The sequence below is a fragment of the Leptonotus elevatus genome, chromosome 21 (assembly GCF_054856555.1).
Source record: "Leptonotus elevatus isolate MCC_2025b chromosome 21, RoL_Lele_1.0, whole genome shotgun sequence".
Lineage (NCBI taxonomy): Eukaryota > Metazoa > Chordata > Actinopteri > Syngnathiformes > Syngnathidae > Leptonotus > Leptonotus elevatus.
This window is the reverse complement of record NC_141259.1, coordinates 4,125,186-4,139,015: the sequence shown is the minus strand read 5'-3', so window position 1 is coordinate 4,139,015 and position 13,830 is coordinate 4,125,186. Positions and strand designations below refer to the sequence as shown.

Genomic DNA, 13,830 nt, shown 5'->3' with positions numbered 1-13,830 from the left:
AATGTGAGACAATAAATGCAGTTATAATACAGCACTATTTGAGGGGGGTTTGTATTCGTCTTAAGTGGATAATTACTTGGTGCACTTTGTCTAGTAGAGGTCACGTTTGAGACAATATGGTAAATAGAATAACAGACTGCTAAGAAGTCATTAGTTGCCAAGGTAGGCAAAAACTGTTGTGCAGGTCTACTCGTCACACAGCAGGCTTCTCAAGTTTAAATATGAATGTGTTGGTAGTCCAAACAGGTTGCAGGTTCAAAACTATAGTCAACATGAGACAATTGGGTGGGCTAATAAGTTTGTATTTTTTTAAATATTAAAAATAGACATGTATGTCACAGTTTTAAATGAATTAGACGTATTGATGAGTCGACGCTCCCTAACACTTGCCTTTGTGGGTCCATATGGACGATTCAGGACCATATGGTCAATGTTAAATGACTGCCCGAACTGTACAAGAGGTAAGTCTGAGCTCTTTCTCTGAGCTCAACAGTGCTGAAAAATGTTTCTAAATCCATATCCCAGCTTAAGCCTGCTCATACCGTTAATCAGCAGCAGGGCGGGTGCCTTGACCCTCTGATTCAGGCTTTTTGGCATGACAGTATTTTGTTTACTTCCCAGCTTCTCTCTCACACAGAAAAGCCTAAATCCTTTAAACATTATGATAAAACAAAACCTGAAAAATGTAGATAATGGGGGTACATCACCTCCACATTGTGAACACGCAGGTTGGGTGATGCAAGTTATACGCTTAAAAAGGCAATGTGTCTTTAGCACATCTCCCTCAAATGATGGCACAATGGGGACAAAAAAAAGGTTTGCAAACAAAGTCATCAGGAAAGAGTTGTAAGAGTGATTAAACTCACAAATGAACATCTGAAGATTAATTCAAGTGAGCTCATCTGTCATTATGTACAGAAGTGTAGGACTGCCAATGTTGAGTAAAAAAAAGGACGTTCAAACGTATATTGCAAGCATTTTCAAACATATTTGTAAGTGCGTTTGAACGTATTTGTTGGATAAAGGCTAAAAACTTTACCATTTTTACCCGTAATGCTGCATGGGGTAATGACTTGCACATTTGCACATACCCCATGGCATTATGGGGAAAAAATGACAAATACAAATCATGCACCGCAGACATAATAATATGTCATAAAAATAACAAATAAACATTTATCTATTTAATTTTCGAACATACCTTATTGGTAAGGAGAAAAAAAAGCGTTTTTGTTTTCCTTTCGCATGTGATACCCCATGTTATTGTGGGAGAAGTTTTTAGCATTTAGCCTGCAAATACGCTCAAATATATTTGCAGGGACGTTTAAAAGTATTTACAAGTATGTTTGAACATATACATTTGAACATATTTGCAAATACATTTAACATATGACTATAAAATAGGGGTGTTGAAATTAGTGTGTTCATTTTGTGTTAATTGAAAGTTCCTTTAACACCACTAATTTTTTTAACGTGCGATTAATAACCGCCCTTACTTGGAAAGCCTGTACTGGGCGAATTCCAGTTGCAATGCAGCAGACACGTCTACGTAAAAATTTTGCAGTAATAAATTTAATAATACAGGAGTATTATTACGGCGGAGTTCCGTTCCCACACTGGCGATGTAACCCGATTTTCGACTTAAGTCGGATTTCTCCGTTAAAGTCGAAATTTTGCTCAAAATATTTTGTACAGTAATTTAAAAAAACATATTTGCAAGACCCGGAATATGCTGGAACCAATAATTTGTGTTTCCGCACGGACATTCATTGCTGACGGACGGCAGGGCGGAGCTAATTCAAGCTTAAACACAGAAATGTGACGCGCCTGATGATGAGCCATGGACGTCCGTTGCTGGAGGTAACAACAACACAGCTTTAAACAACTTTAAAATGGCGTGATTACTGTGGGAAATTAATGAAAATTATGGTGCTACGGACGAGGCACGGGCGCCGACAACGTAGGTCGCGTGCGACGTAGTCCGAGGACTCCCTGGTAATGCATATATTTGTGGAGCCTGGCGTCAAGTTGTATTTTACAATTTAAAAAATTTGCAGAAATTTCACAAGTTACTTAATGTTTAAGATTAGAAAGAAAAATGCACCCAATTATGCCATCTTGTGGCAGAAAAATTACCTCAACGCAAATCAATATCACACTAGTTTTGTACAGTACAGTGCAGTACTTTATTTGACTAAATTTTAACTCAATTTTATGAATTATTATAAAAATACTGTTTGAATGACTAAAATATGCAGCCATATTTCTATTAGTTTATCATTTGTTTCCACTTTTATGTTAACAAGAATATGAAAACTTAGAAAAAACATTTTATTGTACATTATATTGTACATTTAGAACAGATATAAAATTTGTGATGAATCGTGAGTTATTGAAGTCCAAGCTTCCATAATTATGTTTGTAGTGTTGTAGTCTACCCACAGTATAACCAACAGCAACAATTCTACACCACTGCAAACTCAAGAAGGTGTGAATATTCTCATTAGATCGATTTATCTATTGTTTGTGCAAGAGTTTGCAGCAGTGACATACAAACAGAGATGGAAGGGTCTGAAAAGTAATGACTAGTTTTTGGGGGCGGTTGGAGCAACAGTGCAGTGGTGACTAGGATGGTGGAGGGGGGTGAGGACAGACTCTGGCGCCCTGCCAACGTTGACGAAAGCTGCTTAGCCCACCCTGTTGCCATGGATACAGTGAGGAGCAAGCACAGAGAGGGAGAGAGAAAGAGAGAGAGGGTGAAAAGCTGCAGGCAGGCGATAAAGACCGTCAGAGTGGGAGTGAAAGAGCTGTTGGAAGCGCCGTGGAGAGAGAGCGAGAGTGGATGTGCAGTCCGAGAAAGCCAAGAGGGAGTAGCAAAGTGCTAGTGGGAGACCCCAGAGTGGGACGTGATCAAACTACACAATGGAGGTGCAGACGGAGTGTGCGGATCCCACTGCGGCCCCACCATGCGACCCCCAGCCCACTGGGAAGATCAACAAAGCTGCCTTCAAGCTTTTCGGAAAGCGACGTGCAGGCTCCGGAATGGCAAGCTTCTTCTCCTTCAGGAACAAAGGGGCCACGCTGAGCGGGACCAACAGACATTCTGACACTGGGAATTCTGTGAATGGGAACGGTTCAATGTCATCAGTCGAGCTGGTGAGAAGCAAAACACACGATGGGCTCACCGGGTCCAACAATGATGCTAAAGGACAGAGAGGGGAGGGGCTGTCTGCTTTGGAGACAGGAACTGTGAGGTCGCTCAGTAAATCTCTAAGTTTCTTCTCTCTATTGCGACGTGGGAGTCTTAGGTCAAGTGAAAATGGTGCGGGGCTTGTGCGAAGAGGGAGGGGCTTGAAGGGCTTTTTCAGTAGCATCCGCTGGCGACGTAAGGACAAAACAAACGGAGATGGCGAAGATTTGCAACACCAGAAGGAGAAGGATGCGGATGTTGCAGACACTGAAACGGCAAAGGATGTCACCCTCATCCTTGAACCAACGCCACATTATCGCCAGGAGGATCATGGGAAGACAGAGGCAGAATGTAACCTCCAAGCATCTGGGGATCACACTACCAGCGTTTCCTTGACACCCACACACTGTGTGGCCATGCCAGGCCCATCTGGTGAGGCAGATCCCCCCTCTCCTATCACACCCAATGACTCCCCTTTGCACCCTGCCACCAGCAAAGCCAAAGCCTCAGTCTCCAGTCTCACCCCCCCACTCGCTACACCCCCTTTGGAGTGTTGCAGCACCGGCGACCCGCCCTCGGAACCCTCTGCGGACCGCTTGTGTTCTCTTCTCTTCAATGATGTCACGTCCCTCAAGAGCTTTGATTCACTCACTGGTTGTGGGGATATCATCGCCGATGCTGATGAGGAGACGGCAGGCAATGGGGGCAGTGGTACTAGTAGCAGCAGCAGCGGTGGAGGGGTAACGGGGAGTGTAGGGGGATCAGGTGTTGCGAGGCCGCTTGGAGCCACAACTCGTGGCTCCCCATCAAAAGCTCCTCTTTCTTTCACAATGACACAAACCTTATTCAATGCTTCTGGCCCGGCATCACTTCCTGCCCGTGCCCGTGTGCCTCAAGCCCCTCAATCACCCCCAATTGGCAGTGGGGTGGTGGCCTACATGGGTGGCGGAGAGGAAATGGCGAGTCCAGAGGGAGTGGATGATGCTGACATGCAGGGGCTTTGGCATATGCTGCCTTCGACCGGAGACAACTCCCCTGCATTGCCCAGATCACACCAACCGTCCTGCACCATTCCCACCTCTACGTACTCCCTTCGCACCCTCAGCTCTGCCAGCTGCCACCAATCTTCAATCAATGTATGTGCGGATCGTAAGAAATCTTTGGGCCTCAGTAAGATTCCGGTGGTTGGTGGAGCAGGAAGTCGAGCGGCGAAACCCCTCCTTCCTCATGGTCGTCATCCAGCCTCACCTGGAGACAAAGAGCCGCTTAGTGACGAAGGCTACTGGGACACACCTTCTGCAACACCCACAGCAACACCTGAGGAAAGTGGGCAGCGGCCCAAGCACAATATGTCACGTGATAGTTGCTCTGGGGACCGCCTGTACGATCTCTACAATGACCCAGAAGGCGATGAGGACCAGAACAGTTCTTCCTCCTTGTCAACAGAATACAAACTCAGCCCTCCTTCCTCCTCCTCGTCGTCTTCATTCCGGTCAATAAAAGGCAGCGCCAGCCTTCCTCTGGAATCCAAGATCCCAGTCAGCGCCAGACAAACGACGCCGCCACAGTCTGCGAGTCAATCAGCACTCTCGTCTGTCCTGGAGACAGAATCGTCGCTGCCAAAGAGCCAAGCGCCACCTCGCACCAGAATCCCTGTTTCCAAGGTACCCGTGCGTCGCTCCGGAAACAAACCAGGCCCCACAACCAGAGTCTCTAAGAAGTAGTTCGTCTTCATTCTCATGCCTCTATGGACTTGAGAGGCTAACCCCTCTGTGCTGTTTTTTTGTTTTTTTTACAGAGCCAAAGGTTTTCCTTAGCAAAGGAAAATGTTGCGCTGTGCAGTTAACGGCCCCTGAATACCTTTTGAATCTTAAAAGCTCTCGTTTCCAAAAGACTAGAATTGAAAAAAGCGGCTGAGAAAAGTCGCAAGGAGACTCCAAAAACCTGGATTGTCTTCTAGCACTCACTAGAACTTCAAAGCTTGACCCTTGACAATCCATGAACTCTGAAAAGTTCACTTTTCAACTACCTGCAAAAAGGCGAGTTGGAGGATTTCAAAGCTTCAATTCACTTTGCTTACATACTGCAAAAATAAGCTGCTTTTATAAAATCTTTTACACATTTTCTCTTGACGATCGCTCATCTCATCCATAACAGAATGACCTTTGAATTGTCCCATTTAAGAGCCAAAGTCAGACTGGAATGTTTTCTTTTTATTACGGATTTGCACCCTGATTAAACATCTGCATGTGTAACAACAACAAATAGTACAGCGATTTGAAGGCTTTTGTGGCATCTCTATTTAACAAGCCATACATGGAGCACAAAAAGGTCACACTTTGGCACTTTTGCATTTAAAGACTTCACATGCAAATGACTCCAGCTTGACTTATTACAAAAGATTTACTGTTCGTTATTTGAAATGTTTCAATATTCAATCGGATGCTTCTATATGGAAATCATAACGCATTAACACTGGCATTACTTTACTTCTTCTGCTTTCAGGGCTACACATGCAAAGCACAAAGGTCAGGGAACACACGCACGCACATGCCAAAATTTGTACTTGCAGCTACACTGGATAGCTTTCTCTAACAACACATGCAAAAACTAAATTTGTGTATGTAGTACTTTTCTTTTTAACAGCTTTTATATCCTTACTCATGCTGCACGGAATCAAACTGTGACTGCTCCAGCTTTCTAATCTGTTCTTTCCAACTAACACACACTGTAGAGACTGTTGGGGTGACCCCCAAAAATAACAATGAAATTCCATCAAGGTTTCAACTGAAAATTGCTGTAACCATTTCTATTATTGGACTGATATGTAAAAAAAAAAAAAAAAGCCATAGTGAATTGCTGAAAAAAGTAAAAATTGTAGAGACAAGGGACTATTTCGGGTTCGTATGAAAAGTGAATGTAACTTGGCATCTTTGTAGATCAAGGATTAGTATATATTTTTGTGTGTCTGCAGGATTTTATAGGAGCAAAACAAATGACTGTACAGTTGTTACCCCCACCCCCCACCCCCACATCCCCCCAGTAATGTGAGCCGATCAGTAAACTTGCTCTAAACACCCCCAAATGTATTTTAATAGTGACACAAATGTGACATGGATCAGGTATTTTCTCAGCCCTCAGTTAAACAGAGGGACTTTTATATGCAAACACATTTGGGGCAGTGCACATTTTCTCTGCTCCGAATCACAAGATGGTCTTTCCCAGCCATGATAACTCTTCCATCACACTTGTGATTATTGATCCATGACAAAGCTTTTGGATTCACATATCATTTACTTCCCTGATGGTAAAACGTAACCTGATCCCAAGTCCACAGCAAGAGCATTTTCTACAAAGAAGTTTTAGTATGCAAGCATTTTCCTTCTTGTGTGTTTTAGGGAAGGGTGGTGACAGCTTGGATGATGCCAGTTTTTTTTTTTTTTTTTTTAATATTTAAACATACACTATTTGTACTCAAAAGAGAACACAATTTTGCTCCATAAACGCCACATCAAGTGTAACCTTACAATGAGTGATTAGTATTCAGTCGGTATGTTAACCAATTTTGTTCTGTTAATGTTATTCTTGTCATGCTGATATCACCTGATACACTGTTTCCACTATGATAGATAAAATATGTTAAAACTACTCAGCTCCACGGCGTTATCTGTTTTTCCGTTATCTTTCACTACAATTGTCCGATCATGCTACAATGAAAAGCATATTAAGTTTCTCCTGTTATTTTGTTTGTCAGCCAATAGTGTGACATCTTTTCATTTTCCTTATTTAACGAATAAACGTGTTTGTTCTACTTTATGGTTCATTTTGCTCTGTAAAATGAGTGTTACATTACATTACATTTACATGCAGTCAATATTTGGGTTACGGTCAAAATTACGGTTTCCGAAATGTTCGGGATAAGCCCTTTACATGCATGAGCGGAGAGAGTTAGTATATCCTGATTTCTAAATTGCAACGCACGGAGATGCAGATCGTCGCTGTCCTGTGAAAAACACATCCATTTTTGTCTTCTTTTTTTTTTTTTTCATTTGTACTTTTATGGGATGAAAGTGAATGCAGACATCCCAAAAACTAAAAAAAAATGGACATACGTGTTTTTCACAGGACAGTGATGAGATATGTGTATATATACACTGTGGCATTTTCGCCGTATAGGAACAGAAAATAACATGAAACCGGAGCACAGATATGTGCTGTATTCAAGTTTGTCAAATGGCAACGTAAGATGGCCACCACACATACATGTAGTTCCTGTATTTAAAAGATGAAAATTCCTTGCAAATAAACATGCGCGAAACACAAACTAATATTCCATTCAAGGGTGTTTATATGACCTAAATATTCAGGTTAGAAAAGGGATAACCCGAATAAGCGCATATTTGGGGTTTTACGCATTTACGTGGCCTTTCATTTGGCGTTTGAAAGAGTTGACTGCATGTAAACATAGTCACTGTTTACTGTAGTTGTCGCTAAATCCCCCGTAGCATTTGTTCACTGTTCCCCAGGTAACACGGCTGTTATGGCATCACACTTCCTGCTTGGCTTGCCAACATTAGGTTAACAATGCTTTTTATTGATTACTCACAATGAAAGCCTAACTGACGAACTGATGTGCATATTGCCCATGTGACGACCTCATGAATATAAATCACATAGTGGGTGGGTGCTATTGTAAAAAAGTTCCCTTGTTGTGGTGTAGGTACAGCAGTAAGAATAATTGGTGCAATGCAAATCCCTTTTGTAATGGTGCAGCAATCCCTCACTCACTGCCTTCTTCCCTCACTCCCTCTGTTTCGGCACACTGAGGTTTATGTAAAACGCTTACGTAAGACCATAACACTCATTTGTAGAAGGCCCATCAAATCGAAGCTAGAGTGACGCTGACAGAGGACGATGCGTGCGGGCGGCGTGCTTGCACAACAGTCTCATCTCATTCTAGGATTGTTTTCACTCTCGCTGTGGGTTGTGTTTTGGCCCCAAAACTTTTAGGCCTAGCTAGCTAGTAGTAGTAGCTAGTAGTTGGCTTTTGATGAAAATGAAATGTGTCTCTGAATTGCTACATGACTCAGGGATATAATCATTATGAAGAGTTGAGAATATGATTCAGTGCACTAGACACAATGTATCACAATTTGGTGTTTGTTTTATTTAAATAATGTTATATATAAAGTTAGTATTGATATTTAAAATAATATCTCAGTATAAATACCTTCCCCTTAAGCTGCTACTAAATGTGTCTATCTGTGTACAATTCAAAACTTGTAGACCAAATCTTGCATGGCAGTTCCTGCACAATGGTGCAGTTCCCATAGTAACTGCAGTAGGTCAACCAATGAAAAGAGGGGGCTGGGCAGGAAGAGGGCTATACAAGACACTTTTTCAGCATGGTGGTGGCAGCTGTCAAGCTGTGTGACAGTTGTTATTGGAGAGGCTCTCGGGAGTCGTTTTATAACACACCCACTTATCAATAATTCATTGACAGATATGCTTTTGACTTTGCGAAGCACCAGCATTACTGCCAGAGTCGTGATACAAGGAAATGCGTATACTTTGCTGACAGGTACATTTTAATGGTTCAAATTTTAATTTTAAATTATTTTTTTAATAAAATAAAATAAAAAATGTGATTAGGTCAAATTAAATTAATTGTTGTAGTTACCAACGAATTAGCAATTTCTGTTGCAGTAGTCATTATAATGTGCAATTCAGTTTGTTTGTTTGGTTTTATTGAACATATTAACATGAAGAAAGCACAAAACACATTACAAGTATAAAATATAAGTTGAAGTGAAAAAAAAAACAAGAATAGGAAGAAAGAAAAGAGTTTATATGTTCAAAAGGGGTAGGAGGATGTTAAAAACGTATCTAGTCCTACCCCTTATTCGTTTTATGTTGATACAATGATAAGGTTAATGTGTTTCAACAAAATAAAAATGTATAAACCCCTAATCATATATACAAGTGCACTTTAACATACACCACATTTTCCAGCGACATATGTACATGAAATTTACAGACATATACCATAATACATTTATAAATCATATCCCCATTACACTCATACTGATACATCTAAAGAAATTACAGCATATATACAAATTTAACAGCTCATGTCTGATTTAAGTAATTTTTTTAAACTTTGCTTTTAAACAATTTTTTTAATTCAGCAAGTGACTGACATTTTTTCAGGTTAGTTCCAAAATTATTCCACAAATTAACACCTTTTACAGAAACACACATTTGCTTAATATTTGTTCTTATTTTTTATTTTTTTGTAGACACTTGTAACCCTTGTGTTATAAGGAATCTCTCTAATTTCAAACAGCTTCTGAGTACTGTGGCAAAGTAGATTGTTGTGTACTTTATACATTATTTGTGCTATTTTAAATTCAACTAAGTCGTAGAATTTCATTGTATTTGATTTAATAAATAGAGAATGAGTTGGTTCTGTATATTTTGATCGATTAATAATTCTTATGGCTCTTTTTTTGCAGTTTGAAAACAGGATTGGTATTTGTTTTATATGCGTTTCCCCAGATTTCCACACAATAGGTCAGATAGGGTAATAATAATGAACAATATAATGTGTATAATGATTTCTTATTCAGGACATCCTTAGTTTTAGAGAGTGTCCCTATAATTTTCCTTTTGACATTATCTGTGTGACTTCGAACATATGTTTTCATCAATAACACTCCAAGAAATTTCTTTTCATACACTCTTTCCATTTCAATTGAATTTACCATAATTTTGACTTGATGTTTGATTTGTCTCGTGCCAAAAACTCTGAACTTTGTTTTGTTTAAGTTTAATGATAATTTGTTCGTACCAAACCATTTTTTTTAATATGTTCAATTCATACTCCACAGTAGTCAGAAGCTGCTTCAGGTTCTCTCCTGAACAGTAGAGAGTTGTGTCATCGGCGAATAAGACACTTTTGAATATTTTTGAGACACAACAGATATAACTTATATACAATATAAATAATTTGGGGACTAGCACAGACCCTTGGGGGAATCCATGAGTAATCTTCAAGTGTTTTGATTGTATATTGTTAAACTGTAAGTACTGATATCTATTATCCAACTAACTTTTCATCCATTTATATGCCAAACTTCTTATGCCATATCTTTCTAAATTATTCATTAGTATAGAATGATCAATAGTATCAAATGCTTTTTTTAAATCTATAACAATTCCAACAGTATTTTTTTAAATTATCTATGTTAGTAGATATTGCTTCTACGAGTTCCATAACTGCCATTATGGTGGTCCGTTTGACTCAAAACCCATATTGATTTTGACTTAAAAACTAATGTTTTTCAATAAAATTGTCCAGTCTATATAAAAATATTTTTTCTAGAATTTTGGAGAACTGTGGCAGCAGTGATATTGGTCTATAATTAGTGAATATATATCTTTCTCCATTTTTATGAATAGGGATCACTTTTTCATTTTTGATGGAAATATACCAGCTTTAAACGACAAATTACATATATATGTGGAAGGTTGCACAACATATTCTATATTTTACTAATGTCAATGTTGAAGCAGTCAGTGGACTTTTTATTTTTTTATATTTTAACAACATTTAATACTTCTGTATCATTAACAGTATTTACCAACATAGTGGATGAATTATTTTTTATGTGCTTATCTATTTCATGTTTCTTTCTTGGCTCAGGGATTTCTTTTGCCAAATTTTGCTAACAAAATACTCATTAAAATCATTAACTATGTCTGGATTTTTTTTCAATAACAATATTTTTTATCTTTTATCAAATATTCTGGATAATCTATTTTTTGAGCTATTTTTAATTACATGATTTAGTATTTTCCATATTTCTTGTGTGTTGCTTTTATTCTGCTCTCTTTCTTGTTCGTATAATACGGTGTGGGACAGACACACACACGCATCTCCTTCCCCTGCTGCTCCACCCAGCCAGTGGAGGCGCATTTGCGGCCCATCAGGATGTGAGGATAATTTGACTGCCGTTGAATCTACCCTCTTGCTAAAACTCAAAAAGGAACTTGATCTGACATATGTCAACGACGAGGGGGAAAGTCACCACCCAAAGAACCACCATGGCCAAAATGCGTGCAGAATTGGCTGAGAAGCATGCGGCCCTGTCAGCAATTCCGAAGAGGTACTGGCTAAATATTTTAAAGAAGCAGACGAAAAGGCGGCGGCCCGTGCAAGGAGACTTGAAAAGCAAATGGAGAAGATGAATACAATTCTGACACGTCACACCGCCAAAATAAAAAGCATCCGATTAGATGCGAACAAGTAACAACAGCGAAAAGAAAACCGCTAATTGTCAAAAGGACATGCACGCTCTGAATAAAAAAATGATTGCCCTCGAAGACAGAATGCGCAGAGACAATCTCTTACTATTCAACCTCAAAGAGGGACTGGAGAAGGACAGCCTCCTCGCTTACCTGTCAGAGAAGATCCCGTCGTGGTTCTCCGAATTGGCAGATTCCCCTCCGGAGCTCATGAGATGTCACGGCCTCGGGCACCCCAAAACTCGGCCTGATGGACATCAGCCTGCTTCTCGGCCGATCATAATTAAGTTCCTCCGCTATAGCGACAGGGACCGCGTCCTGAATGCAACAAGGGAAAATCCCCCCACAGTGGGTGGTCTCCAGCTAAAATTAGTTCATGACTACAGTGAAGCCACTGCAGCACGCCGTAAACCCTGCTACAAGCTAATGCATGAGGCCCGCGCGCATGGCTTCAAGGCGTTCCTCCTGTACCCCGCTACTATAAAGCTTACCAGGGGCAACAAAATACACACCTTTACGGATTTAAAAGCAGCTGAGGCTTTCATCTGCCCCTCATCGCTACCATCGGTGAACACATATGGCACAGGTACACCGAGGTACACCTGCTGAGAGGTAGGAATGCTCCCAAGCTGGCAAAAGTTGATAACTCTTGTCTATACTTGTGGCGACAAGCTACACACTTGGAACTTAATATCAAGACTGTCCTCGAACTAATGCAGTGGGCAACTTAAACCAATTAAGATCAGATTTTTATTCTCTCTCTCTCTTTCTTTTCTTTTTTTTTTCTTTCCTTCTTCTCTCTCCCTCTGTCTTTGACCATAATACATTTTGCCCTATGCTGATTTTGTTTCCTTATTAATTTTTGGGTTATTGTGTTTGTGTATTTATTTGGTCGCTTAAATGAGACATGATGACTTTGTTTTTGATGGAGGGGATTTAAAGAGATGATGATGAAAAACTCAAATTCAGCAGTTGCAGATAAAATCTCTAGTTGATTACTAAAAGCCATTATAGATGCTATTGTTGAACCACTCGTTTTCTGCATAAACCTTTCGTTTTCTACTGGGGTTGTACCACATGCAATGAAAATAGCTAAAGTTCCCCCTATTTATAAATCTGGTGACAAAAACAATATAAGCAATTACCGCCCTATATCCATATTGCCTACCCTCTCCAAAATCATGGAGCGAATTGTCCATAACAGACTTAATAATTACTTTAACAAACTTAGTATTTTCACTGCATCTCAGTATGGCTTTAGGAAGAATAGGACTACTTGTATGGCAATACTTGATTTGGTAGAAAGAATTAACGATGCAGTTGATGACAGTTATTGCGGTGTTGGGCTTTTTTTTGACTTGTCAAAAGCTTTCGATACAATCAATATTAACATCTTGATTAGGAAGCTGCATCACTATGGCATTAGCGGTATTACATTGAACTGGTTTAGCAGTGGAAGGCAACAGTATGTAGTTCTTAAAGATTACATATCATCAAATACAATTATTAAACATGGGGTCCCACAGGGGTCCATACTAGGACCCCTTCTTTTTATTTTGTATATTAATGACTTCGTTAAATCCTCAAAAGTGTTCCATAAAATTCTATTCGCGGACAACACTAGTCTCTAGTCTTTTTGGCCCACAAAAGTCCACTTGACCTCAACCGAGTCATAAATCAAGAACTCTGTAATAATGACAAATGGTTTAGATGTAATCAACTTTCCTTGAATGTCCAAAAAAACAACTCTAAGATATTTCGCTCCTATCAAAAACAAGATTATGCCAAACACATACATATCGAAATCAATGGACAGACAATTTCGCAAGTACACTCTACCAAATTCTTGGGAATACATTTGGATGAATCACTGAATTTAAAAAATCATATTGATTTCCTTGTCAAAAAACTCTCTAAGTATGTGGGACTGTTTACCAAACTGAGCCAATTTCTTCCAAAGCCGACGCTCCTCACCTTATACAAAACTCTTTTTGAACCACATTTGCATTACTGTAATGTAATCTGGTACAACACTTTTCCAAGCCATACAAAGAAACTCCAAGCTCTGCAAAATAAGGTGGTGCATATTTTTTCATGGTCTGAATACAATGCCCCCTCCTTGTCCACTCTTTCATCATCATGAACTTTTAAAACTTCCTGAGCTCAGTTTGTACCATAACGCATGTTTAACGTATAAAGTTGTCAATTATTTGATCCCTCATCTCAGCGACCTTATTCCTACCTGCTCCTCCCAACATGGACATAACACCAGGTACAAAGACATAATCATAGGGAAAAAGCAAAGGCTCAAGACAACCAGTTCAAGTGTTGCA

At 39.8% G+C, this 13,830-nt stretch overlaps 1 protein-coding gene across 1 annotated transcript; it reads left to right on the top strand.

Moving 5' to 3' along the window:
- Positions 1-2,799: 2,799 nt before the first annotated feature.
- amer2 (APC membrane recruitment protein 2) lies at positions 2,800-7,001 on the top strand. Its single transcript, XM_086066639.1, has one exon. The coding sequence runs from the start codon at positions 2,923-2,925 to the stop codon at positions 4,912-4,914; it is 1,992 nt and encodes a 663-aa protein (XP_085922765.1). The 5' UTR covers positions 2,800-2,922; the 3' UTR covers positions 4,915-7,001.
- Positions 7,002-13,830: the final 6,829 nt, after the last annotated feature.